This window comes from Rhipicephalus sanguineus, unplaced genomic scaffold (assembly GCF_013339695.2).
Source record: "Rhipicephalus sanguineus isolate Rsan-2018 unplaced genomic scaffold, BIME_Rsan_1.4 Seq301, whole genome shotgun sequence".
NCBI classification, from domain to species: domain Eukaryota; kingdom Metazoa; phylum Arthropoda; class Arachnida; order Ixodida; family Ixodidae; genus Rhipicephalus; species Rhipicephalus sanguineus.
Window position 1 is genome coordinate 1796 of NW_023614974.1, and position 24720 is coordinate 26515.

Here is a 24720-nt window from a genome sequence, read left to right on the forward strand (position 1 = left end):
ATAGAGTGACAAATAGCGGGGCGCGCATCGGAGCATCGACAATATGAACGGGCCCAATGGAGTCAATGGACTGAGTGGTATGCCTGACACAGTGGCCGTCAACATCTTCTGGGATTTGTCGCCCATGCAGGAGGCTGACCTTTCGCGAACGATAGAAAGATACGAATAATACTTTCCGTGGGGAGACTCATCTTTGTCAGCTCATTCTGTATGGTTACACACATTTGGTGTCGCTCCACCGGTTCCCAAGAGTCAACTGCGGCCTGTTCGCCCGCCCGAGAACCAATCGCCGGCTTCCATCGAAAAACTCTTCCACCGGGAGCACTTCGCGACGGCAAGGCGGACGCAGGCCGAAACAAACGAGTTTCGAAAGGCCAGCAACGTCACCGTCAGAGGACAAGCAGTTCCGACGCCTATTTTAGGACTGTACGAAGCCAACTTCTCGGAATGCGTCACCGAAGCCGCCTACGCTCTCAACTACTGTACTCTCACCGCCTTGCAGTCGCAGTGCTGGCCCGTCGCCCTGCACGGCCGAGACCACCTCACCATCGCACACACCCGAGCTCCAGCCAACGAGCAGGCCTACCTTCTGCCGGCCATCGTGCACGCTTGCACCAACCAGTCCGATCAACTGGCCACGGCCCCGTTGTGCTAGTACTCGTTCCGACCCGAGAGGTGGCAGAGAAAATTCAACGGCTAGTTTCTGACTTGGAGAAGTGCACGATGTCCGTATCGTATGCCTGTGCTCGGGTGATTGGAAGGAAAGGCAGCTGGAGAGGCTTAAGGAAGCGAGTTACGGGATGTGGATCATGACGCCTAGCCATCTCCTCTCGTTCTTGGAGGAAGGGAAGGTGAACATTAGCAGCTGTACGCTTCTGGTGCTGGATGAAGCTGATCGGATGATGGCGATGGGTTTCGAGAAAACGCTTCGCTCAATCTCGGCCCCCGTCCGACCTGATCGTCAGACGCTCATATTCGTCAACTCTAGATCGAGGGAGATTGGAGACCTTTCCGAGTGCTTGCTTAATGACTATCTCCAGGTTAGCATCGGGCATTGCAAGCTGGTAGAGAACCAGCGGGTCGAGCAAATTGTCATAATCTGCGAGAAAGCTCAGAAATGTGAACGGCTCGTCGCCTTGTTACACGACATTCTTAGAGAAAGAGAGGACAAGGTCATCGTCTTCGTCGAGACTAGGTTGATGGCGGACGAAATGGTGATCGAGTTACGACACCGGGACTGGTCCGTCGTCGGCATCCATGGGGCGAAGACGAGAGACGAGCGACAGAAGGCGCTGGACGCGTTCAAGTCGGGCTCTTCGAGCATTCTGGTGCTGACCGACGTTGCAGCTCAGCAGCTGGACGTCGACCGTGTGCGCTTCGTCGTCCACTACGACCGACCGGCGAACGCGGACGTCTACGTGAACCGGGTGCGTCGAGCTCTGACGGATCAGGAATGGCGTACGCCTTTCTGGCTCCTGACGACGCGCGTCACCCGAAAGAGCCCGTCTCTCACCTTCTAGACTCCGGCGAGAAGGTTATCCTCGGCTTCTCGAAATAGCCGAGGGGGCATCGCGTTGTCATAGACGCAACACTATACACTTTTCTAATTGAATCACCGCTGCCATCACAGCCGTGCGCTTGCCACGATTCCCTGGTGGCGAAACTCACGAAATTTCCACTTCCGCAACGGCTTGAATAAAATGGAACACTGTGCGGCCAACCCATACGTTTTCGCTTGACATTTTGCCAATATTTCAAATGCATGCCCAATGGAAGTGTGAGCAGAAAGCAGTGAATGAAAATTAATGCATTAGCTAGAGAATTAGCACTTCCTACTCAATACAGTCATTGATCATTGGGAAGTATTTCGTTGCGAACCAGACGCACCTTGGAGGTCTCTGTCTATCATGCAGCGGGCTACGTCTGGGCGCCCTCGTGGTCGTCTCCTGTATTCGGTATACATCAAAATAGGTATAGGTGTATATGAGTGCATGACGAGCACGATTCACAGGTCATGACATGACATGACATGAATAAAGTAACTTGCCTGTAGCGCACGTCATGAAACCGGTTTTACCAGTCAGGTGTGACACGTACCCACATAACACCGCCCGTAGTATGTGGGTATGTACCAAAGGTAATCCACAGTTATCCCAGGAACAGGGGACATAGATTTTGGAAGTCTTAAAGCGATAGCGTTAAGGAGTGTGTACTGCCACGGTTGTCTGGCCGGAAAGACAGAAATATAGCCAAGAAATCAGAAAAAGTATCCAAGAAGTAGCCAACTTGAGCTAATGGCTGTACAATTAGCCAACATTAGCTACGCATGTGCGAAAACAACTTCACCGTTGCTATTTAAATGCATTATTTTCAAAGTCTCTTGGTGAACACTAAATAAGTACTGTGAGAACCTTTATAGCTTAGATAAAGGCATAAATTATTCAGTGTAGCAATGATTTCGTGCGTGATGATGGAGTTTCCTGCGCTGTTGCAAGAGTGACACTGGCCTGAAGCGTCTCGTGTGACTTTTCTGCGAAGATCGAAAAGTACTAGCTTTGTGGCGAGAATAAAAATTAGTACTGCACGAGTGCTCAATATCACAGCTGCTGGGATTGAAGCATAAGAAGAAAATTCACAGTCGTTTGTCGCCCCATTACGAAGTCCGGACAGCTATTATTGCCGACTCACAGTCCGTACCTAATTAAAAGAAATAACACAAAAAATTTATCAGATATCCGGTAGATAATGTGGATGAGTGCAGAGCTTCATGGATGCGAAGAGCTTTAGATTGTGGCGTTCGCTTTTACTTATAAGTTAAAGAGGTACTGACACAAAATTTCGCGGCCGAGATAGCCTGCGGGAACGATCCCTGTGAACATGCGTATGTCATCTGCAAAATATCAACAGCGGATATAGCTTGGAAGGTACTTTAAATGAATTTTGAAGTTCCCTGAGCGAACGACACCATCGCACTACTGACACCCTCAAAGGTGACCCTCGCTGACCCCCCTACATTCTTCACGTGACCACGCTGCAACTAGTAATGATGACGTCACAGCCGCCATTTTTTGCCGCGTTCGCTCCAGCAGCCTACTTCTCGGCGGCTACTCGCGAACTGCTCTGAAGTGCGTCACAGTTCTGTGTGCTGACTTGATCAAGCGCTGCACCCGCTAGGTGGTGATAGTTGCACCCAGAGGCTTGTCGTTTTTGAAACCGAAACGCACATTGGTCGGTAATGAGGAGCCTGTAAATAGTTATCTGTCGTACGCTGACGCAAACGATGTGCCGTGTTATGATTAACAGGCCTCTAGCAACGCACTGCAGCAAAAAAAACGCGAGGCCAAAATTTTTGTGCCAATGCCTCTTGAAAGTCGCGTTCAGCGATAGGTGGTCTGCAAAACGAGGCCCCATACAGCAGCTCGCCCTCGAGCCACATATCATGGTGCCATAGCGTGCACTTCGTCGCGACACAACTGCGTCTCGGCTTTAACGTGACCTCCGACGTTACGTCAAAACATAAGCTCACCTTTACATGCCGGTGTAGTCGACGTGCCTGGCAAGCCCACGATATTGCACAATGACTAAAATTAGCCTCGCAACACTTTGCTCAGAGCGAAAAATCGGACATTGGTTGCTACTCGCTGACTGCTTCGCACGGGTCCAATTCACACCTAGCGTGAAATCTGCCTAAATTCTTCTGTCTTTTTTTGTAAGTCTGCCCGTTCGTTTTGGTGTTTTCCTCTTGGTTTTCTTAACCATCGCGAACTGACCGTTGTTCTGACCTGGGTGACGTCGATTGGACTTCGCTTATGTTTCCCTAGCGACACGCTGTCCTCTAGTTAACCAGCTTCAGTTTTCATTATGTGTAAAAAAAGTCACAGTTTCGCGGCAAGGGCGAAGCAATGAATGCGATAGCAAGAAACTAATGCTATACGAATCGAGGCTCGCCAATGGATACTCTCAGGTTGAACAGCGCTCCTGTTGCAAAGGCGGCTGAAGCAGCGAAGGAAACTAGCGTGCTTCAAGTGTCGAGCTGTGACACTTGATAGTTCGCGCTCATCTTCTGTTTGTTCGTTTAGCGGCGTCCCTTGAGCTCGAGTGACTTTCGTACGCTCCGTAACATGAGCGCGGGCATCACGGTAAAAGCAAGGTATATGTAAACTGGTAGCGTAACTTCCGTAGAAGCCCACGTGTCAAGGCGGTGGCTAGTTGTTGCAACAGTCGCCATCTATGTGAGGAGGGGACAAGCAGAATTAAAAAAAGAAAAAGATGACGTCACAACCGGAAGCGGAAATGACGTCACGTTTTAACGCGATGGGCGCGAAATTATGAAATTTTTTGACAGGGCGCCGCTTCTTACTTTTTTTATAGCTGCATGTTCTTTTTCTTATCACTATGACGGCTCCATAATGGAAGCCTGCAAGATAACGGGAAGACGAAAAAGACAGATTTGATAAATAAGGTGTATTTTATTGGCGAAATATTGCGGTTGAACAGGATATTACCCCAAAATATATAACACAGAAATCAGAAGTAGCATAACAATTCAATGTGCAAACAAACCTTGCACACGTGTTGCTCTTGCATCCGTAGACAGCGCAGCGTTTCTTCGCGTAGCGTGGCGGACTCGTCGTCCCGAAGGGCGACAGCACGCCGGCCGTGCGCTGGCAAAACACAGTCACTGAAACGGTTCCCGATGGCTGCGATGGGTTATATTACCTTCTGCCAAGTACCACGACTAGAAAACAACGCTTATGCGAGGAAATCACCTACGGACGACAGGCACAAACCTACTGCGCAAAAACGAGCGACGCGATTTGCATCTGAAAATGCGCAAAACCGTTGGCCCATGTTACCAGACTGCCTGCATGTGCCCGCTGTTTCTGAAAATAAACGAAAAAAATTGGCCCCTCAACCACATACCCAAGACTAAAGTTTGATTAAAGTAAGCTACTAATTTATTCGTGACAAATAAAATTAAAACTAATTAAAATAAACGTTTAATTATTTTTTGTTTTCATTATTTGTCCCCCCCTCACCTAGTAGCGCTTTAATCGTCACGCGGGTGTTGATGTTTGTCGCAATAGGCTTCTGACCACTTTTCGTTTCGACTTTCGCGACCTATTTAGATTGACCTTGGTAAAAGCGTGAAACATCCCTCTTCCCCTCACCACGAGAAAACCGCGCGAGCAGACAGCGGAAGGGCAAGGTTCTCCCTGCGCAAAGATAAGAAGAAGCGAGCGAGCTCGCCGACGACTTTTAAATGCGCCCGTCGCGCTCGTAGCGCCATCTCGCTGGTAATGTAGAAACGCTTATAAGCGCGGGCGTCTCCGAGTCCGTCCAGCGGTAAAGGGTGTGTATATAACGCTTGCCGTTAGTTACGTGGAGGATCTGCGTTTCGTGGCGTAGTGGGTAGCGCCACTCGCTGCGGAGCAAGAGGTCCCTGGTTCGATTCCGTGCTTCGGAAGTGTTTTCTGAATTATTTTTCTTTGGGGCTTTTATATATATATATATATATATATATATATATATTTATACGTATATGGTGCATGACGGCGGCGACGGTGACGGCGACGGTAGAATTCAGCCGAGACCGTCCATACAATAGCTATCGCACTAAAATTACTATTGTCTGCAAATTGCGCCGGTGTTGTGTTGTTGTTATCACCTGTACGACGATTTCGAAAGAGAGCGAACTTTTCCAGGGCAGGATATCTCGACGATCAATACGTAATGAACACTACTCGGTGTACAATTTGACGAAGGCTCAAATTAAGGCCAGCGGAAAAAATGAATACTAAAAATAAATAAATAAATGAATAAATCAATAAATAGAAATTCGCTGAAGCGTTGAAATTCGCGCAAGCATTGAAACAGCGAAATTGACGATTCTGAAGACTAATCTGGTTGCTTCTAGGTTGTTTCTCGGCCTTAGCTTGGTGATGCAGGTTGTTCCTTGGTTGCTTCAAGGTCGCTGCTAGGCTTTAGCAATGTAATGCTAGGTTGTTTCTATGTTGATTCTCAGCGCATAGAGGTTCGAGTTAAACCGCGGGCAGTATAGCAGGCGCGACAGCGGCACGTCGTCTTTGGCCAAGGCCTTCCATCGCTTGGGAGTCTTCTCGCTTAGAAATCTTTCCCGCTGTCTACTATTCTCTCGTTGTACGTACTCGGGGTCTTCGACTCGCCGCCGTCCCTTCACAGCCATTTGCTGGGCTAACTGCCCTTCTTCTATTTTAGTGGACCAGCGGTGAGTAGCGGTATATACCCAATTTATGTGGCACATACCCTTTTATGATGGTAATAGTTTTTTGTTACGGGGTGAACAAGGAAGGATTTGCGAAACAGTAAATAAATAAAGGACTTGCGAAACAAAAATAAATAAATAAATAAATAAATAAATAAATAAAGATGCTGAACTTTTCCTTAACAGTTCTGACAGGAAGTTCTTGTATTTAGAATAAATGTGGATGATCTAGAGTACAGTATAGTTTATTTAGAGTGCAAGTTCATCGACACTTTACTGAAGGCTGCATATTGTCACGTGGTCGTGACGTCGACGAAGACAGCAGTCGGCGTTTGCAGGATGAAACTGTTTATTTGGCCGAACTTGTGGCCGAGAAACTGAGAACTAGAACTACAGCAATACACGCTGTACAATGATAGTGGCGAACAGGGCGTCGTCCGTCGATCAATTGACCAGCACTGAAGCACGTCGGCATTTAAATATGTGCCGTCGAATATTCCAGCGTTATCGCTGGCTATCGTGCAAATTCTAGAATAAGCGCGAGTGTGCGCGTCTTGCGCGCAGTCTTAAAAACGATCTACAATGATGGCGAAGACTCTGGAACAATGAGGCGCGGTTCGCGCTGAGCGTTGCTGACAGTCTTTGTGGCCGAAAACCGAATACAGCAAAAGTAATAAAGAAACGCACGTGGCAATGCCCCCCTCTGAAAAAGCATCGTCCAGATGCTTAAAACAGGCCGATGCATGCAACAATGTATAACAAGAATAAAGCAACAAAGTACAATAAACAATAAGCACAAAAAAGCACAATAATCAAGCAAAATGACAGTCCTCAGATTTGCTAACGCGCGCGATATGGTTTGAGGCGCACGACATGGACGACTTCAGGTCGTGCACGGCGCCGCTGAGAGTTCGTAATGCCGTCAGGGACAACCTCGTAGTCGAGTGCGCCGAGGCGTCGAAGTACCCTGTACGGTCCGAAGTATCGTCGAAGAAGCATCTCACTGAGTCCCCGTCGGCGTATTGGCGTCCATACCCATACACAGTCACCGGGTTGGTATTCCATGTGGCGTCGTCGAAGGTTGTAGCGGCGGCTGTCAGTCATCTGCTGGTTCTTGATCCGTAGGCGGGCGAGCTGTCGTGCTTCTTCGGCGCGCTGTAAGTAAGCGGCGGCGTCGAGATTTTCTTCGTCGGTGACGTTGGGTAGCATGGCATCGAGCGTCGTTGCCGGGCTTCTTCCGTAGACCAACTTGTACGGCGTCATCTGCGTCGTTTCTTGGACGGCCGTGTTGTAAGCGAAGGTCACGTACGGAAGGACGGCGTCCCACGTCTTGTGCTCAACGTCGACGTACATGGCCAGCATGTCGGCGATGGTCTTATTTAGGCGCTCGGTGAGGCCATTGGTCTGAGGGTGGTAGGCAGTGGTCCGGCGGTGGCTTGTCTGGCTGTGCCTCAAGATCGCCTGAGTTAGTTCCGCAGTAAACGCCGTACCTCTGTCGGTGATCAGGACCTCTGGGGCGCCATGACGCAGAACGATGTCTTCAACGAAGAACTTCGCTACCTCGGCGGCACTGCCTCTAGGTAGGGCCCTTGTTTCGGCGTAACGGGTCAGGTAGTCGGTAGCTACGATGATCCACTTATTACCACTAGTAAGTGGACGGTCCCAGGAGGTCCATCCCGATCTGCTGGAACGGTTGCCGAGGTGGCTCGATCGGCTGAAGAAAGCCCGCTGGTCTTGTTGGCGGTGTCTTGCGTCGCTGACAGTCTCGGCATGTCATTACGTAGCGAGTGACGTCGGCGGCAAGGCGCGGCCAGTGGTACTTTTCCGGAACACAGTGGCAAGAACGACGACCTTCCCGCTCGCCGTCGCCCGGCCGCTACATGTCACCGCACCGTCGGCAGCACACTGGCCCAAACCGGGGCCGGTCGCCTAGCCCGTATCCGGGAAACTAAGGGCAGCAACCGATGGAGGTGCGGTTGCTGTGCGACGAAATGCCGAAGATCCTCCGCGGCCGCCGACGACGGCTACGCGACGAGACCTGCCGAACACGACGCGAAGCAGACGAAGCCCTGACGACCTTCCACGGGTCGTCGCTCGAAGATCCAGAGAGCTGGCTGGAAAGGTACGACCGGGTCGCTGTTTTCAACAATTGGACAAGTGAAGACAAACTACGGCACGTGTATTTCGCGCTAGAAGACACCGCTCGGACATGGTTCGAGAACAGAGAAGCCACGCTGACGAACTGGGACCTTTTTCGCGCCGCATTTTTGGACACCTTCGGCAGCGTCGTCCGCAAGGAAAAAGCCGAAACGCTGTTGGAGACCCGTGTACAGCTCCCGAATGAAAGCATCGGGATGTACACCGAAGAAATGACCCGACTGTTCCGGCACGCGGACCCGACTATGTCAGAAGAAAAAAAGCTTCTTTTCCTGATGCGGGGAGTGAAGCAAGAGCTCTTTGCCGGACTTGTACGCAACCCGCCCAAGACAGTCGCGGAGTTCAGTTCGGAGGCCACAACGATTGAAAAGGCCCTAGAAATGCGTACGAGGCAATACAACCGCCGTATGCCGACGACGAACTACGGGGAAGCAAAAATGTAAAACAGCGCTTACTTAACACAAGACGAAGGAAGATGAGACACACACGGCGCCGGCACATCAGCGCCGTGTGTGTCTCATCTTCCTTCGTCTTGTGTTTAAGTAAGCGCTGTTTTACATTTTTACCATGGAACCTCACCAACTCGCTCAACTTGCGTGTCTTCTTCAGTCTACGGGGAAGCACATGCGCTGGGCTCCGACGACTTGCGTGAGACGATAAGGGCGGTCGTGCGCGAAGAGCTCCGAAAGATGTTCCTGCATCGCAATCCCAAGTGCATTCCATAGCCGACGTCGTTCGCGAGGAAATTCAGCATTCGCTGGGAGTTGCTGCACCGCCGCCACCTGCGCCGGAAGCCATGAGCTATGCTGCCGTTGCACGCCATGCTGTCGCCTCTCCGGGCTATCACCAACGCCCCGCGCCATCGCAGTTCCGTCGCCAGACACCGCCGCCACCTCCGACGCCATCCCGCCCGCCTGCAGGCCAAAGCTACACCCCCAGAAAGACCGACGTTTGGCGCGCCCCTGACAACCGCCCGCTCTGCTACCACTGCGGGGAGGCCGGCCACACGTACCGCCGCTGCCAGTACCGACAGATGGGGCTACGCGGATTCGCCGTCAACGCGCCGCGCCCGCAGCCAGGCGAACGGCCTCGCGACATCGACGACTACCTGACCGAACGCACGTGGCAATATTAATGCGAAGGATTCTTAGGGAACCTTTGGGACTTTGAGCGTTCCTATCTATCTATCTATCTATCTATCTATCTATCTATCTATCTATCTATCTATCTATCTATCTATCTATCTATCTATCTATCTATCTATCTATCTATCTATCTATCTATCTATCTATCTATCTATCTATCTATCTATCTAGCCGCCTACGTCTGGGTGCTCTCATGATATTGTCCTTAACTTCGCGTCGACCAAACTGGAATGGAAGGGTAAGAGGGTTTGACGAATATGTTTGTATGGTCCATGACATGAGTAACGTGAAAATCCTGCCGCGTACGTCGTCAACCCTTTCCTCCAGGCATATGTGGCACATAACCGTATACGGTAAGCGGGTAATGCGCCGCTGGAGACTGACAGTTTATATCTTCCCAGGAACGGCGAGAACATACATTGGTAATTTACATGCAACAGCGTAAAGAAAAACTTACATCGACAGCGTTGACCCGGCGAATGGAAAGAATAAAGATCAGGGTCCCAACAGGAATCAAACCCAAGCATTCTGCGTGGCAGTCAGGTATTCTATCACAGAGCCACAGCACGTCTTGAAACTGCTTTCGAAAAAAAACATATGCAGGCGTAATAGCGGTGCAGCGTCAATTGTGCTTGCAGTTCTGGTTATCTAATTTTATAACAAAGCAATAAACATTACGTATGTACTCCTCTATATAATACAGGGGTTGTGTCGGGTTAAGGTGAATTGTAGCTCCAGTGCTGGCTCTGCTTTCATACAACTCTAATAAATATTACATTTGTATTCCAATATTTCAGCAAGCTATATACAAGCGTTGCTCAGCCGCGGAAAATAAGCTAACGCAAGTTACGTATAATACTTGCATCATCGCACCGTAAAGTGCACTTTGATTCGATAATACTCACGTCTTTGGCCTAAAGTGAGCGCTGACGTTACGTCAGACCATAAGTTACTGTTTAGACGCCAGTGGAGTCAACGTGCCTGGTAAGGCCACGATGTGCACCCAACCACTACGCGCATAAAAACACGTCGATCCACCTCCTACCGCTTGGCTCAAAGCCAAACACGCAGCGTTGAAACTACTCACTGACTGCTTCGCATAACACTGATGCCCACAAGGCATAGGATCTGCTAAATTTTTTAAAACAAAAATTCACCGATGATTTTGATACTGCCTACAGTGTGACTTCTGAGCGTCGCTTTTTAGGTAATTTGATTTTGCGATAAGCTGAGAAAAACAATTTTAGAGAGACATGCATGTATGCACAGTTGCGTGCCACTATTTAATTGCATTGAGCATCTTTTCACCCAGATGTCTCAGTGCGTGCGTGTAATCCATGTCGCCCTTCGACAATTTATTGCACTGCCTGGTTCAGATTGGACATAACTCGGTTGGCCTTATTTACATATTCCTCTACGTAAGCGGCGCATGCGTACGTGTCAAGCACTATCTCAAGTTCCATGTTTGAATCTAGGAGGGACGCCACCGATGGGTAAAGTAACTCGCCCACTTTTGCCGCATGGTGCGGGGCAGCATGAGGGTCGGACGAGGAGCACCCGCTCGTTGAACGGAAACGTAATCTGCCGTGTCCATGGCGCCGTGATGTTAGCAGAGCTCTACCATTGAATCATAGTCGTTTAAGGGCCTGATGCATGGCTTGGTACTTATTTTGTAAACTCTCTATGTGTTTATTTTGCACGGCCACGGGGATGGCGACGCCACTGAATGCATGAACGGGCGCCTAAGAGCGCCTTCGACCGACGCACGTCTTGTTTTTTTGCTTGCCGAATTCCCGTGGCACATACTTCGCTTTCGTTCGACACGGTAGTGGGGCATGCCCAATTCCTGCGGCACGTACTCGTTCGCGTGGTTACGCCACCGAAGGCGGCGGCGACGCCACTCAGCGCAGGAACGGGCGCCTAAGAGCTGCGCTCCAAAACGTTGAACCATCCAAAATACTATTCTCCATTTCATACACAAGGCAAAACACTATAGAGGCTTGCGAGACTTTTTCCAAGAAATAGTTCAGTGTTTTACAGCAAAAGCTGTTATGAGATCACAACAGCCGATTTTGGTGCCGCAGTTGCCCGCCGTCGCCGCTTCCGGTGTCCGTGACCGCTTTCGCAAGAAATAAAAAATGAAATGAGAAAAAAATTTCTAATATCAGATGGGATTTGAACCCGGCAGCCGAGTATTGTCCCGAAGCTGCTGACCCGAAGGTCGCAGGATCGAATCCCGGCCTTGGCGGCTGCATTTTCGTTCGAGGCGAAAATGTTTGAGGCCCGTGTACTTAGATTTAGGTGCACGTTAAAGAACCCCAGGTGGTCGAAATTTCCGGAGCCCTCCACTAATGCGTCTCTCATAATCATATCGTGGATTTGGGACGTTAAACCACAAAAAGATGGAAGAATGTTTACATCTACAAACACACATTGGCCTCCATGTTTTGGCACACCATACTCAAACTCAGCGGCTGCTACGTCAACAAACATTGATAACTTTGTTCAAATCGAGGGAACAAGAATGTAGCCAAAAATTTACTGACGACGATTACGATACTGCCTAATGTGAATTCTGAGCGCAGCTTTCTGTTGGGGCAACGCCAACTATGTTTGAAGTCATGGCTATCCGCATCGGTAGCAATGCAACATTCCCTACTTATTACCACAGAAAATTCCAGCGCTCGAGTGCGACACACGCCACTCTGTGCGTTGCAGGCATCGCGAACGAAGGGAAACACCGACAGACCCAAGCAAAGCCAGCCGCAGTGCACGTGTCAGCCCTGCATGCGCACGGGCTCCGGCCGAGGGGCCAGCGCGCGCGACGGAGGAAACCAGCGAGGTAAGAGACCAGTGGCTCATGATTTCTACAGACTTCGCGTTCGCTCTCTTTCGTCCTCATTCGCTATATTGGTTACGCCGCCGACGCCGACGGCGACGCCGCTCAACGCAAAAACGGGAAGAGCTGCAGTCTAAAGCATGGGCATCGGCAAACCCGTGTTGCATCGCGGGGGGGAGGAAAGAGCGCGAGTGTAGCTTGGGTGGGTCAAGTGTGGGTGTGGCTGGAGGGGCGTTAGTGCCCCTTGTTCACACCCCTGCCGACGCCCATGGCCAAAAAGTAGCCACGACGTTTTATCTCCTGTCACCTGCCTAAAGAAGTAGCCAAACTGGTGCGAGGTAGCCGAAACCTGGCAACTCTACATGGTTGTAAGCTCTCGTAGGGCGCCTACTGCAAGTACCATTGCGAAATACCCATCACGTTAAAGTTTAACATTCTGCGGTAAGATAATTACTCACTGCGCCTACGTAAAGCCATCCGAGCAACCACAGACCTGAAACTTTGTTGGCGATGTGGCTCAAGAAACAAGATGAATATGATGATCATGATGATGATGCATTATGGCTGACCCCTTTGTGAGGGATGAATAGGTCTAAACCGCTCACTCAATAGGCAATTCACGGTGATGACACCATGCCTGATGCGATTCTACGCTTCTGTCACGTAATATTAGACCTTTTAACACTTTCCTGTCCGCAGGAAAATAAGCAGTTTTTGGGTGGTGTAGTAAACAATTTCTTTACTGCTACACCAAATGCTTTATATTATAATGTATAGCATCAGTTTGCAGCAGAAGGATGGTGCTTTCTAATGGTATTATTTGCAAGCAAACATTTATTAAGAATTTTTCGTATAAAAATACCTACTGAAATATTTGTAACAAAAAAAGAAAACTCAGTAAAAACATCGATACTGCTTTGCACCAACACAACCTAAAAAAATCTAGACATACATTTTAAAGAAGAAGGCTATATACAACATTACTGCAAATATGAACTTTCTATCTGTGCAAGTTAATTTTATACAAAAAAAAAATGTTAGCCATGGTGGCTATCGTGCCAGCGCACAAAGCAGTTGTGTGGTGTGGTGAAGCACAAGTGTGCGGAGCATGTCTAGCAGAAAACGTTCGTTCTTTGTTCAACTTTCCGTTCGTGATAGCAAAGTTAGCAGTTCCTGTATCTTTGTAGCTTCTGGGGCTTGTGCTGTTGATCCTTAGAGGCACTTGTAGGGGGAACAGCCGCAGGAGCCTTTGGATCTGGATGTTGTTGCTCATCAAGTTCCGGGGTTACTTGACGCACTTTCACCGTCCGTGCTAAAGTCTGATGAATCAAAGTCATCTCCCGAGTCTTAGCTGCTACCACCATCGCAAAATTCTGACGCAGACTCATCGGAATCCGTTGAAATTCCGCGTTTCCGAGGGGCAGCTACGCGCGACGTCGACGCCATGTGGGAAACTACGAGCGCTCGTCAAGCGCGATTAAAAGGCGCTTTAAAAATCCCCCCTGCGGCAAAAAAGGAAACACAAAAGCGAAACTAGAAAAATAGTTCTCCTTTTATGCTCTGGATAGCGCTAGCTGTTCGTAAGCGCTCCGAACGCTATAAAATGTTTATTGAAACCATCGGCAGCATACTGTTGATGAGTATAGGTGCGGACAGGAAAGTGTTTTAACGTGTCTCCGCGCCCGACATGCCGCCCGTATAAGGCACCTTTCCAAAACTTTTCAAGCAGTGGCGTTGCTCTTTCATAGAAAACTTGACTGCCACGCAGGATGCGCGATTACGATTGTGGCTCGATACCATTATGTTTATTCTTAGCATCTATCGACACTTCTCGCTTAAGGAGGACGCCTATTTTTCGCTTGCCGCTGATGCCGCATTTTCTACGGAACAGGCTGACTAATACTATCGCGGGGAAATACATTATTGCTTCTACGTCCGAAATTTCTGGCGACGGCCTCAAAGCGGGTATGTACCACAGCCTATGATGCAACCATCATCAACATCGAAGTTCCCCTATCGGCCACAGGACAATCACGCCGCCGACGACCACAGCGATCCCGCTTCTCCCACTAAAGAGTGTGGCAAACGTCCTACCGACATGTGGTGGTTCGACATGCCGAAGAAGAAAGACGAGTGAGGGGTGAATTCGTCCATAACCAACTTCCTTTAGGTAAGCACCATAGCTCCGATTTGTATCGGAAAAGAAAGGTAGGATGGTTTCTTCGCAAGCCCAACTGGAAGAACATCCAACTGCAGCCGTTCGAGAACTTCTACGAGGAACACCCGGCCACGGCGAGCCGGTCGATGGCCGATGTGGAAGCCTACAGAAAAGCGAACGGGGTAGCGGTGAAAGGGCACGACGTGCCGAAACCTATACTCGCCTTGGAAGAGTCCAACTTTGCGGATTCATCGTGAAAGGGATAGAGGCCGGGCGGGGCTACGCGTTACCGACTCCAATCGAGGCAAACTGCTGGCCCACCCCACTCTCCTGCAGGAACGTTGTCGGCATTGCGGAGACGGGGTCGCACAAAATGCTTGCCTACGTCCTCCCGGCCGTCATACACGACAGCCGGCACCCGCCCCGGCAGCGGCATGAAGGACCCATCGCCGTCCTTCTGGCCCCGACGCGCGAGGTGGCCAAGCAAATTCACAGCATGGCCTACGAGCTCGGCAAGCATGCCGCGGAGCGCATTGTGTGCGCAGCGAACGGCGAGCGGAAGAAAAGCAAGTACGCCGAGCTCCAGGGGGGCTGCCATATCTTCGTGGCCACACCTCGATGCCTCATCGAGTTCCTCGAGGAAGGCCAGGTAAACCTCCACCGGTGCACGTACCTTGTGTTCGATGAAGTGGACCGCATGCTGTCTATGGGCTACCAGCGCCATGTTCTCAAGATCGTGGAGCTTTGCCGACCGGACCGCCAAACGTTAATGTGGGCCACATCCTAGCAGAAGAATCTGAAGCCACTTATTGAGGATGTGCTCGACGACTACGTCGAAATAAGCTTTGGTACGACGCCGCTGCCTGTTGAAAACACCGTGGAAATGATCGTCGACGTGTGCCAGAAGGAGGACAAGGGAGCGAAATTGGCGGAACTCTTGCGCGACGTCCGCAAGGGAAAGAAAGACAGAGCCGTGGTGTTTGCTGACACGAAGTGGAAGGTCGAGGAGATTACGTTGAAGCTGCGGAAACGAGGCTGGCCAGCCATGAGCCTTCACTGCAAGAATGAGCAAAAGGAGCGCGACGGGATCTTGTCTATGTTTAACAGCGGTGGGGAAAGCGTGCTCGTGACGACCGACATGGCTGTTCAAGACCTCGTGTTGCCGAACGTACGGCTGGTAGTGAACTACGACTGCCCGGACTGCTCGAACGTCTACGCGCACAGGTTGAGACACTCGCAGCGCTCCGACGAGCCGAGTACGGTGCATACGTTCCTCGTTCCTAGCCAACATTTGCAGGCCAAGACCCTGGTAGAAATTCTGTGGGATTCGAGGTAGCCGGTCAGTCACGAACTCTATGAGCTGGCGAAAAATGTTCGTTCAAAGCGATAACGGGACTCGCACCGGTGGTCGCGTGGCGAATGGGGTGACGACGGTTTCTCACAATCTGACGGCGGTTTCTCACAATGTAGATAGAGTGCATTGTAATATTGTTTGCCTTTGTTTATCGGATTCAAGCGACCCCAATATAGGCCGCAGATGACAACGTACAATAACTGCATGTTATTGCTGGTAGCTTGTACAAAATTATTAGATGATTGAACATGAAATGCAATAAAAAGTTCACGGCTGTCTGTCTAAGGGTAGTTGGTTGTGGGTGTGTGTAGGAGTAGTAATAACGTCGATGATTCCGCCATGTTGTACTGCCAGCATTGTGGCGAGTTTGGTTCGTGACGTTGCGTGAATGTCGCCATCACTTCTCAAGCGGGTCTGCCTTATTGCTGGCACACGGGCTAATAGCGTTCCGGCCACGTCTTCCTCACACCAAGACCAGCTATTCTAAACAGTGAATGCGCTGTGTTCACATTAGCATATACACCATGCAGTACTTAGAGTACATTAAGGAGCTGTGTTCATCACGGCACGCAAAGCTATCACTAAGGGGCTTTAACCTACGCTGCAGGCAATATTCCTGTGAGTTATCATGCACTCCGCAACTACACCGCTGTACTTTGAGAGGTACGCCAAGGTGCTCTTTGTCGTCGAGCTTTGGAGGTTTACTTAACTTTCGTGACTTTGAGTGCTTGTTAATTACGTCACTGCAGCGTTATCACTGTACGTGTGAACGTGAGACTAGAAAATGTGTGACAAAAATGTGTAGCGATTGGCGTAGCTCTAAATCCTGCGCTAAATGCAGCACGTCTAGTGTGATACCTGAGGGAGTGCCTAGCACGGACACCCAGCGGTTCTGGTTCACATAGTTACCACTGCTGCATTTAAGAAACAGTCGATGACGTCAGTGTTTAAGGTAAGCATGTGGGGTTCCGCGGCAGGAATAGAATCTTGCTACTGAGATTCCCAAACTCAGTGTGCAACATGCGCGCTACTTTTTGCTGCGCTTTATCGACTACCAGCTTGCTACGTCAGTTGAGATACCTGCCGTCTGCAAGGAGTTGCGATAGGTTGTTTTCCCTCTCAGAAGTAGCGACGAATGCGCTGGAAAAGCGCCGGTGAGAGGAGCAATGTCACGCTTTGAGAGGCCGTGGGGAACTTTCTTGCGCTGGGCGGATGTCATCCGCATGTTGCCGAAGTGCTTTTTAGCGATTTGTTTGTTTTAACGCGGTTTTGAGTATTCCTAGACTTGTTTTAGGCCGATATTGACTATATTATTTTGAGCGTCATCACGCTACATGAGATCAACGAATAGACAACAATCAGGGCCCATAAAGTGCTAAACACCTAAAGGGACTGTCTACTGTCCTTCATCGATTTTCTGTTTTGTACCGCAATAGAAAGCTTACCGTCTGAAGTGTCCTACCTTGAAGCGGTTTCTCTGGAAAGCGAGTAGAAATTTTAGAAAGGCAGGAAAGGCAGGAAATGACGTCGGTACCATTTGTAGCACAAGGCCATAACTTTTCTCCGCGAGTGTTAATGCTGATGAATTCGTACATGATGAAAAAAAAAAACTCACAGGGTCCCTTATGCAATCGCCTTAGACGACTGTGAGGCGAAAGTCATCTTCTTCCTTTTTCTTCTTACTCGATGTATTGATCTTCCTCCGCCCCCCTGCGAAAGCTTTGTGCACCTAACGTGGTTTTGCACTGCCTCCAGTATCAGAGGCATTGTAAGATTTCTGCATCTTACCGTGTTTCGCACTGGATCCGTGATCGGCCCAACTTTGATACCATGTGATGGCGACTGTGTGACGTCATGTTGAAGCCATGATGACGTCAGAAACTTTGGTTATGCGACGTCATAATGGCGTCACATGGTGACGCCACTGCGCGTTGACGATGACGATGCCGACATCACGTTATGACGTTGCGTGACATCACGCCGACGCCGGGGGACGCTGAGGATCCATTTTTGCGTTTGATGTTTTGCGTACGATTCCGCCTGAAAAACTGCCTGCAAACAACAGAAACTCGGGCGTCAACTGCAGGAAGACAAACTTACGCCGAGAAAGTCGAAGAGCTTATGTAGAAAAAAATCTCTGGTAAGGCATTTAGTGTGATTTTTTTTCGCAAAAGAAATATGAACTGCACAATTTTCCGCGGACATGTACTTCGCATTCTGCAACTGCAGCTAAAGGACGTCAAGACCGATTAACCCAGTTTAACTACACTGATTTATGGTAAGGTTCGCGATAAGCTTGAAGAAATATGCACCCGTGCTCTCCGGAGTGACATGAGCAATGAGGAGGGTGTTGAGGTTAAGCTTTATAAGCAGTGCCAGCATAGCATTGGCTCAATTGGCCGCAGTTAGTGGTCCGAGTTTATCCTCATACATATTTAGGAACAGCGTACCGCTCACCCATAGTCGAATCACGGCCGCTAGAAGAGGCGCTGTGTGAGATATGGACGCCATCTGGCAATACGTCGGGAAACATGAGTGCTGTGTTGCGTGCTGGTAGTCCCGGCGCAGCAGCAGGCGAAGACCTTTGCAGAGAAACGTCCGCACTCAACGAGTACTCTCCACACACTCTTTTATTTACACGTCGCCTGGGTAAAACAGGAACGCCAGAGCGGCGCCCACAACCGGCAGCCTGAAGGCCGCCCACAACGCTGCTTTTTCATTTTTTAAATATTTCTTTTCACCTTCTGGGCCTTCTCAAAACTAAAGTTTTTCAACACCAACCCATGGCATTCGTACAGTGCAATACAGAACCGAAACGGAAACACAACAATGAGCTCGTGCGAAGGGCACGGAGGAAGGCAAATTTCAGCGCAGTCGCATTTTCATCTTTGTTGAAACAGCGCTCACTAGACGACGAGGAAGTAAAAAAAGGCACAGGACAGGCAGCGCCTGTCCTGTGCCTTCTTTTACTTCGTCGTCGTCTAGTGAGCGCTGTTTCAACAAAGATGAACGCATACCAACTCGCTCAAGCTTCCATTCTTATGCATTTTCAGCGCAGCTTAAGAAACTAGGGTCCTTAAATTACGTATGTATGCATTTTCTATTAAAGGAACACGCCATCTAATACTTACCTAGTGATGTTGCACCTCACATATGCATGATATTTACTTTTTGATCGACAATGTTCACAAGTATGAACAGCCGTACCAGTTCAAGAGGGCTGGCCCTTGGGCAAGTGGTTCAACTTTGGCCGAGTGGCTGAATCGAGGGACGTGCCGACAAACAGAAAGACAGACAGAAAGAGACAGACCAAAATTTCTGCGTTTAAGTTCCCCAAGAAAGACTATCGTCTTTAAAAAACACGTGCGGCCTGCTGCGTCGCGTCGCCGTCAATGGGCGAGCGCGGGTCGGCTGAGCGGCAGCTGTTTTGGGTGAGGGCGCCACAAGCACGGTCTGCAAGGCAGACGCTGGTTCGTGTTACTATGTGGTCGCCTCAGAATTTATGCGTGTCCGTGTGCTTTCTCGTGTCTTTCTTGTGTGTGACCGCGCGTGTGAGCAGCTTGCCTCGTGTTTCCTGCGCATGAGTACGGTTTTTTGGTGTGCGCGTGTGTGGCAGACGGTTTTTTTTAGCGGTGTGATGACGCGAACCTGTTGTGTGCCGCTGTGCAACTCGAACGTGTGAAAAGACGCTATTGTGAAGTACCACGTATTCCCATGCGATCTACAGTGTCGGGAAGCGTAATATTCGTAACAGAGCACTTTCTGTCACAAACGAGCGCTAAAACAGCCGTGCGCCGCCGATCCTGACTACAGCATCAAGCCACTGCGCTGACTGCTACCCCCAACGGGTGCGCGCAACGAAAAAAAAAGACAAGCATCAAAAGGCGCCCGGGGCGAACCCCTACCCTCTCCACCGAGAACGCCGTCGCGGTCGCGACAACAGCCACGCAGATCGGGAGAATTCAAGAAATCAAAGTGGAACCGACTGATTCCGCAGATGAACCGGCGAGACGCTTCCCTTTCCCCTAGCTGTCGCTGCGCTACGTGCTACGAGCCGAACAATCATTTGGAGTGTTCGCGAAGCCGGGAAGAATCCAAACGAGACACGACGGAGGGTAGGACGGTAGGGTGAAGTCGGCGAAGAAAATATGTTGTTCGTGTGAGTCGTGCGGTGCGCTCATTTGATCTTGGATAATCGAGTGATGACACCGTGGGAGCACTGTTTTGAAGAGTGTCGCCGAATGACGGTGACCAAAGCTGGATATTGTTTGAGTGTGTCATGGAAGAGAAATATACGAGAAATGTTCGAAGAATTGTGGGCTGCACACGTTTGGTGAATATTCAAGGCCTTTAAGTGTTCTGGATAGTTTCTAATGGATGATAGTGCATTTGTAGCACGGTAAGTTTGTTCCCGTTGTTTTAAACACCATCTAAGTGATGTTGTGAGTTGTAATTGATACCTGCCGAGTGTGGATGTTTGCTTGGTGCTTGTACTTCCTTAACTCAGAATATATTGTGTTTGTGTTGTCAACTGTTGGCTCTAACTCTTGCTTTGGACCACAACCGGTATTAGTTGGCGCACAAAAAGGACCTACATTTAAATTGTGTGTGCTTTCGTGGTGGTGCGTTTCGGTGGGCCGATAAGTCAGCCCTTGGAACTTTCCCGGCGACTGCCTGTCCATTACCGGGATCAGTGACTGAGTAACACTTTCATTTCAGTTGAGCCAAACGGGCAGCATTCATGGAGAGTATTGAGGCCCGCTCTACAAAACATTGGTACTCCAGGGCAAACTGTTCACATATGTGGGGTAATCGGCAGTTGTAATACCGACTTCAATATTCAACCTGTAATGTGCAACTATAAAATGCCTTATCTACGGCCTGATTGGAATAAGTGTCGGGCGTACAAACTGGACCGTTGTGGTGGCGCCAGAGTGGGCGCAAGGAGAACTAGGCCCCGGACGCCGTTTCGGCGCCACGCAGCAGGCCGCACCTGTTTTTTTATGTAGCGGCCGTGGTAGAATATACTGTGACTTAAGTCGCTTCTGTTCTGATCCAACTTGGCCAATGGGAAAGATTGATATATACTATAGCACCTTGGTTACTCAATTTCTATACATTCTTCAGCACGAAGAAAAGTATGGTTAAACAAAACCAAACATGTGCAATTGAAGAAATTAGCAGCCCTAGCCCTATAGAGAAATGCGGGTCAAACTAAGTTTGGCTTGAGTGTGCCTGACGTACTACTTTATTTATTAAATGCGAAGCATTTCTTAGCGAACCTGTGGCACTTTGAGCGTTTCTACCTACGTATCTATCTATATATCTAGCCGTCTACGTCTGGGTGCTCTCATGATCAGCTCCTTAACTTGGTGTTCACCAAAATTGGCATGGGAGCTTAAGATGAATTGACGAATATGACAGTCCGGTCATGACATCAATACCGTGAAAATCATGTTGCGTAGTTCGTCAAACCCTTTCTTCAGACACGTGTGGCACATACCCGTTTACCAAGGGCCGCGGTGTAGGGGTGTGTGCCACAGGTAATTGACAGTTTATATATACCCAGGAACGGCGAGAACAGACATTGGCATTTAAATGCGAGAGCGTTAAGATAACCGACATCGGCAGCGTTGACCCGACAAATGGAAAGAATAAAAATTAGGTTCGCAGCAGGAATCGAACCCAAGCATTCTGGTGGCAATCAGGTATTCGACCACAGAGCCACGCCAGGTCTATATACTGGTTTGCGAACACAACCTATGCAGTCTTAATGTCGGTGCAATGGCAGTTGAGGTTGTGGTGCTGGCTATCTAATATTACAAGAAAGCAATAAACAATACATATTTACTCCTACGATACAGGCGTCATATCAGATTAACGTATCAGTGTTGGCTCCGCTTTTATAGCAGTCTAATAAAGATTACATTTGTATTCCTATGATTCAGCGATATATATTGAAACATTGCTCGACCCCGGAAGAAAATATTAACGAAAGTTACGTATCATAAACACATAATTGCAGCATAATGTGTACTTAGTTTGGATAATACTGACGTATGTACTCTAAGGTGAGACTGACATTATGTCGCACAATAAGTTACCCCTTAAACGCCACTGTTTTCGACGTGCCTGGTAAGCCCACGATGTGCGCACAGCTACTACACTTACAAAAACACGTGAATCCACCTCACAACGCTTGACTCAAAGCCATAAAATGCAGCATAGAAGTACTCCCTCACTGCTTCGCATGAAAACGATTCGCACAACGCGTGGAATCTGCCGAATTTTTATATTAATGGCATCGCGCAATGCTACCTCCTAACTGTTGTCATGCTCCATGCATGTAATTGGAGGTTTATCTGCGTGCTTAGCAGCGGAGCACTTGAGTGGCTACAGGCAACAACGATGTTCATGCGTTGATATCCAGAGAACGATGAAATGTGGCAACGTGGAGTGACAACTAACCTCATTTAGACATCAGATCGCCATAGCAGAAACGACTGATCGCCGAGAAGCCCACGATCGAGAGAGATACGATTATTGGAAAACGACGCATACAAATGCGAATGTGCCCGGCGCACCTTCGACGGCCGTATTTCTGCCCAATTGCCGGCGCCCGATTTTTACGTACAATTACGAAACCGATATCGGTGAGTTATAACTAGCTTTGCTTGAAAAATTAGAGCTCAAGCCCTTTGTAGAGTTGGTTAGACAGCGAAGCTGAATCGAATGAACCTGCTATTTATTCTTGAGCTGCGAAACATCATCAAATATTTGTTTTTCTTCGATGTTAACATAGCTAATAAGTCAACCATGGAGAGGGCTTTAGTTTCAGAAGCATGAAAAAGAAGTAAAAGAGATGTTTATTAATAATATCTGGGGTTTAATGTCCCAAAACCATAATGCAATTATGAGAGACGCCGCAGTGGAAGGCTCCCGAAATATCGACCACCTGGGGTTCTTTAACGTGCACCTAAACCTAAGTACACGGGCCTCAAACATTTTCGCCACCATCGAAAATGCAGCCGCCGCGACCGGGATCCGATACCGCGAGCTTCGGGTCAGCAGTCGAGCGGCATAACAACTAGACCACCGTGGCGGGGCTAAAAAACATGTTTAGACATGTGGTAGAGGTGTTGATGTTTTGCAACAATAAACTCACAGCGTTGAACCGCAGTGGTATACAAAAAATTTTCGATAATATTACCTTTTTTAGTATTACCTCCCTATTTATCCTTTTTGCTCGAAAAAAAGTTATTTCCGCAATCAAGAACGTTTCAGTATTTCTCTATATAAGATTCTTTTGTGTGAAAAAATTACCAAGGGAGGCTATATTTCGGCAAGCTAGCCTACTTAAACTGGCCGCAAGGTTCTCGTTATAATGGCATACCGCGCGTGCGTTTCATATCATATCCATCTCCTGTACAACGCGAACTATATTGAAGTGACTTAACCAACTAAAATGATGAAACGAAAGTGCGGGTTCGGTAATCGGATGCACCGATGTTCTCCTGCTCACAGAGAAATATTTGGGTTCTAAAAAGAAATCAGTGAAGTCTGCTGAAGAGACTATTACGGAAAACCGAAAGCAGTTGTCACAGGTCCGCAGAATTACGTAAGCAGTGGGCACGAGTATGAAGCTCGCACTTTCGCAGCGCTGTTCTGAGCAGTCAGCCGCACTGGATATTGCATCTCAACATGCGTACTGTCGTAAAGGGAACGTCGTGCATGAGCACCATTCCTGCACGCCATCCTCACCGTTCCTTACTCCTGACAAAACAAAAATTGTTGAAGCAGTCACAGATAACAAACATAAGCTGTCTTGGCGTGTGCGAGTGGCCAGGACTATATGACTTGGGATGCAAAAAAAAAAAAAAAGTTTTTTTTTTTTTGGAACGTCTTGGAGAAGTTGAAAATGATGATACACACACCCCATAAATCCGCACTGAAGGAGTGAATGATTGAGCATACAAGGTGCGCCTCGGTTCACAATTTGTCGCAATCTGTTCGCAGTGCATTCACGAAAGAAAACTTGTCATGCGTGGAGGCAGTCTCATGTAAAGCGAGAGCCGATACTGCCACATAAACCAGACTAGGTATGCGCGACAACGCCACCCCCCCCCCCCCCACACACACCCAAAAAATGAAACAACGAATTGTATGAAACATGGGGTTCTTACCACAGAACCTCGCGACGGTGGTCTAGTTGTTATGGTGCTCGACTGCTCACCCGCACGTCGTGGCATTGAATCGTTGTCGCGGCGGCCGCATTGTTGGTGCAGGCGAAAATGCTCGAGGCCCGTGTACTTAGATTTAGGTGCTCGTTAAAGAACCCCAGATGGTCGTAATATCCAGAGCATTCCACTACGGCGTATTTCATAATAGTATCGTGGTTTCAGGACGTTCAATCCCATTATTCATTGTTAAGGCAACCGCAGAACGTGAAAGACAAGATACCTCTGCTTCAGAAGTTATGAAATACGTCAGAAACGACGATGTTGCTGTGCGCGATATAGTGTACACAACAGCTGCACTCCGGACATAAATGGAAGCAAAGATCCTACAGGACAATGAATGTATAAATACAGTGCGCTTGTATACGTCTCTTCTTCCTGTTTCGTCCTTGTCCCTTTTTGCGCCACCGTCTTATACTTAACAATGAATTATACGCCGCGAAAACACCACACGTGTGGGTTGAGAGGAAGATGTCTGTATTCCGCACCTGCGGGTGATAAATGATTACATCTCACGGTTGCCATTTCTCTAGTAATTGGCGGATTCACTTCAATGACAAAAAAATTCCGGCACTTTATACACCAG

At 48.9% G+C, this 24720-nt stretch overlaps 2 protein-coding genes across 2 annotated transcripts; both read left to right on the forward strand.

Moving 5' to 3' along the window:
- Window positions 1-800: 800 nt before the first annotated feature.
- On the forward strand, window positions 801-1520 carry LOC119376970 (probable ATP-dependent RNA helicase DDX5). Its single transcript, XM_037646625.1, has one exon. The coding sequence runs from the start codon at window positions 801-803 to the stop codon at window positions 1518-1520; it is 720 nt and encodes a 239-aa protein (XP_037502553.1).
- Window positions 1521-14369: 12849 nt separating this feature from the next.
- Window positions 14370-15330, forward strand: LOC119376971 (ATP-dependent RNA helicase p62). The gene is made up of 2 exons (XM_037646626.1): window positions 14370-14518; window positions 14880-15330. The coding sequence occupies exons 1-2, from the start codon at window positions 14370-14372 to the stop codon at window positions 15328-15330; spliced, it is 600 nt and encodes a 199-aa protein (XP_037502554.1).
- Window positions 15331-24720: the final 9390 nt, after the last annotated feature.